Source organism: Eurypyga helias, unplaced genomic scaffold (genome assembly GCF_000690775.1).
Source record: "Eurypyga helias isolate BGI_N326 unplaced genomic scaffold, ASM69077v1 scaffold6793, whole genome shotgun sequence".
Taxonomy (NCBI): domain Eukaryota; kingdom Metazoa; phylum Chordata; class Aves; order Eurypygiformes; family Eurypygidae; genus Eurypyga; species Eurypyga helias.
In genome coordinates, this window is record NW_010239122.1 from 3,173 (window position 1) to 7,051 (window position 3,879).

General features: G+C 48.8%; 1 protein-coding gene across 1 annotated transcript in view; it reads left to right on the plus strand.

Annotated features, from left to right (window-relative positions):
- Window positions 1-3,879, plus strand: part of TYW1 (tRNA-yW synthesizing protein 1 homolog (S. cerevisiae)) — a 90,020-nt gene that overhangs the window by 2,176 nt on the left and 83,965 nt on the right. The window contains exons 4-6 of the mRNA XM_010148033.1: window positions 1-160; window positions 1,159-1,437; window positions 2,633-2,755. The exon at window positions 1-160 is cut by the window's left edge and continues 31 nt beyond it. Of these exons, the coding sequence (XP_010146335.1) occupies window positions 1-160; window positions 1,159-1,437; window positions 2,633-2,755 (562 nt within the window). The remainder of the gene's footprint in view (window positions 161-1,158; window positions 1,438-2,632; window positions 2,756-3,879) is intronic.

Below are 3,879 nucleotides of genomic sequence, written 5' to 3' on the forward strand. Positions count from 1 at the left end.
TACATACACAGATGGACAGCCCACCGAGAGTGCTGCGTGGTTCTGCAAGTGGTTAGAAGAGGCGGCGAATGACTTCCGCTTTGGGAAAACCTACCTGAAAGGCCTGAGATATGCTGTGTTTGGCTTGGGAAACTCTGCTTATGTTGATCATTACAACACAGTAAGTATCTCCTGCACACCTTTCTCCTCTGAAAGGGGAAGCTTTGCAAAGATGGACAGCCCACCGAGAGTGCTGCGTGGTTCTGCAAGTGGTTAGAAGAGGCGGCGAATGACTTCCGCTTTGGGAAAACCTACCTGAAAGGCCTGAGATATGCTGTGTTTGGCTTGGGAAACTCTGCTTATGTTGATCATTACAACACAGTAAGTATCTCCTGCACACCTTTCTCCTCTGAAAGGGGAAGCTTTGCAAATGCTGTAAAGCTGAATGCTGCTGGTAGGTTGTGTGAGAGCCGCAGCCCTCGTGTCAAAATGTTTAGGGACTGGGTTTAGGGCACAGGCAATGCTGCTTTGAAGCAATTGTTCTGCCCTTTTCAATGAGAAAGGGGTTCCAAAACACTGCATTGATCTGGGAGTTATAGTAATACGTTTGGTAAATCCTTCCTGATTTAATTTCCCAGCTTTGAAAGCTTTTTGTCAGTGCATGAGGGTACAGTACTGTAAACCCTTTCACCTGCTTTCTTTTAGTTTAGAGCACTTTTGTCTATCTTACGTTCTTTGCTGTATTGTCTGAATTTTGGGTGTATTTCTGGATGTGCAGTGTGACAGTGTTTTAGCTTGGTAACGGGTTTCGTCTCCGTCAGACAAATGGCATGGCTTGTCACCAGGGGGTTGTGTTTGTGTCACTGGGGCCACGTGAAGTATCGCACACATGGACGTTCTGACCAACAACTATCGCAGAAGGACGCTTGTTCCCAGAGCTCCTCTCATCAGCATGATAGCAGAGGTGTTTTTACCTGGAGCCTGAGGGTGTGCGGGGTGTTCAGACTGACCTGTGGCTGTTCTCTGAGTTGGCAGGCGAAAGGGAGTCCAGCTGTTCCTGCCTTGCAGTTCTGTGCAGGGCACTAGCGCTGTTTCCAGGCTTGGCCCTTGCTTTCTTAATTGCCTGCTTTCTTTAACGTGGCTTCATTTAATTTCCCTCTATCTTTCATCCTGTTCTAGGTTGGAAGAAATATTGACAGGTGGCTGTGGATGCTCAGTGCCAGCCGTATCATGACTCGTGCCGAGGGGGACTGTAACGTGGCCCAGAGCAAGCATGGCAGCATTGAGGCCGACTTTGAAGCCTGGAAAACCAAGTTCCTCAGTCGGCTCCAGGCGCTCTGCAGAGGGGAGAAGCCCTGCAGTGGGAAGTGCAAGAAAGGGAAGTGCAAATCTCCAGGAAAACAGAGCAAAGAGAGCTCGGATCATGAACAAGGGGCATCAGAATACGGAAATACTGAGGTAGAGCCAGAATCTGCGGGGCCTTTTTTCTCTTCTGGTGCCTCTTGGAGCACTGTTTGACTCCTCTCCTTCCTCCTACAGCCCAGAGTGGGGCTGTGGGAGCTTGATACTGTCTTGTGGGGCAGAGAGGGTAGAGATCCCATGGCAGGGAGAATAGGCCACCCAAAAAGAAGGACCAAAGCATTAGTGATGGAGCTAGGCTAGATGGTATTTATCTGACGAGGGAGTCTTCCCCTTGAATGGAGCGGGGAGTATGTCTCTATGCTGTGGTAGATGCTCCAGGGAGTCAGTTCTCAGCAGGGTCTTTGCTTTGTCTCACGGCCAAGTGAAGCATTTAGTTCCCTGTGAGCAGTTAACCTGCTTGCACTTCAACTTGTTGAAGCTTAGATGCTTTGCCTACATCCCAAGGATTTTCCAAAGGCAGTTGAGGGAGTGTTATCTCAGCAAGTCCTGTATTTCCTCTGAATGTGTCTGCCTGGAATCACTTGTGTGTCTTCTGGAGTGTTGATTTCAGGTTTTGAATAAGAAATCCTCTTTCTTGCTCTACAGTGCAAGACCCAGAGCTGCTATGGCACTTAAATCCTCCCTGCAAGCCATTTGTTGTGGGTTTGAGATGAGTGTCGTTGAATTTTGTAGGAAAATAGGGGCTTTTCTGGCTGAGTGGGTTTGGGAGTGGCCGCTGCAGGAACAAGAGGAATAAATCTGGCAGTTATGCTGATCTTGTGCTGTAGCTTGGCTGTGTACAGCAAGGGAGACTACTTCTCTGCTCTGTGAAGAGTTTGGCTTGGGAAGTAAATCTCTCACTCCCTGTTTATTCAGGCCGGGGCACTTGGAGGAGTTAAAAGGGTTTAGGCTTCCGGATCATCATAATATACAGTGAGAGTTGGAGTCCTGTGTTGGTTCTCGTGTGGTCAGATCGGCACATGAGGAAAACGGAGAAATCTGGAGGCAGGATATCTGGACAGAGGTTCAGGTGGTCTGTGTGCTACTGAACTCTTAAATGCACACTGATAAAAGCCCCAAGTTTAAATGCATCTTGTACACCTTCCACAGGTTATTGGTGGACTGTTCTTTGTTTTTCATTAGTCTTTACTGATTGCAAGAGCTGATTTCACTGGGTAGCATAGATGAAGGTCTTATGTTAAATATTTCACATACATTCCTAATATATCTTTTTCTCTGACTTCCTACACAGGCAGAGGAGCTGTTTGAAACCAGTAGCGAGGAGGAAGCTGATGCTGAGGAAGCTGGAGGAACAAGTTCTGTCATCGATGTTGAAGATCTTGGCAATGTCATGAGCCACATGAAGAAAGCAAAGGTACAGCGAGTATAGAACTTTCAGGTCTTTGTTGCTGATCAGTGGAATTTATTAAAATATTACCTTCTGGATTCAAATCTTCAGAGTCTAGTTAGAGGGAGAGTAAAGTCAGCTATAGGAGAGCCTGTCCCAGAAAAGAACACACTTGGAGGTGTGTTGCATCTAGCTACCAGCTCACTGCAACTTGTTCGCTGAGCAAATGCTGCAGTGGTAACCTGTTACTGCAGTCTGAGGAGAAATTATTTCTGCAGGTAGCATTCTGGTCTGACCATACATCTCTGCCGCTGTGATTCGCAGCCCAGTGGCTAAACACAAATCCTGTCGCTGTCTCTGCCCCTGGGTACATCAGCTGAAACGCAGACATGTGTCGTGTTGGGGAGCAGAGCTGCTTGTGGGGTGGCAACACACCACTTGAAGAGCTTCTGTGTCTTGCTGCTGCCCTCAGATCAGGTGCTGTGCTCACAGAGCAAGACAGTGAGCTTGATCTGACCTGTGCTGAGCCTGTAAGGGCAACCCTGATTCCTGCTTTGTTCCAGGGTGTTGGTATCCCTGTTTCTGTGCGGTTGTGTTCATGTTTCTTTTTCCGTGTTCAGAGAGTTTGCAAACAGGATATACCAAAGTCCTTTATCTGGTTAGCACAGAAAAAGGAGCAAGGATATAAATAGCTGCTAGGCTAAGCCTTTAGTGTGCTCCCCACACTCTTTGCTGGCTGAGCAGTTGGGAGGGAAAGGGTTATACCTGGGATGGACCTGGGATGTGCTGTGTTGCCATCTGCTGACTCTGTTTTTCACCCTTAGCCATCTTTCTTTTGTGTCTTTTCTCACAAACCCTTGAGCCATGGTAGTGTCTTTTCTCACAAACCCTTGAGCTGCTCTCCATCTCCCCTCTACCTCTGTCTGTAGTGACCCCTTCCTTGCCGTGGCTGCCTCTGCGGGGTGTGCTTCTTGCAGCTCTTCCCCAAAACTCAGCAGTCTCGGCAGTCTGAGCCCAGGTGATGCTGCTGGGTCCCAGCAAGCCAGGCCCTGGGCCACAGGGTGCTGCATGTGAGGAGAGAAGGGGGTTGCCAGGGGAGTGAGGGGATCTGCTCCTCACCTTAGGGAGTGGTGGGGGGGGGGGGCAGACAA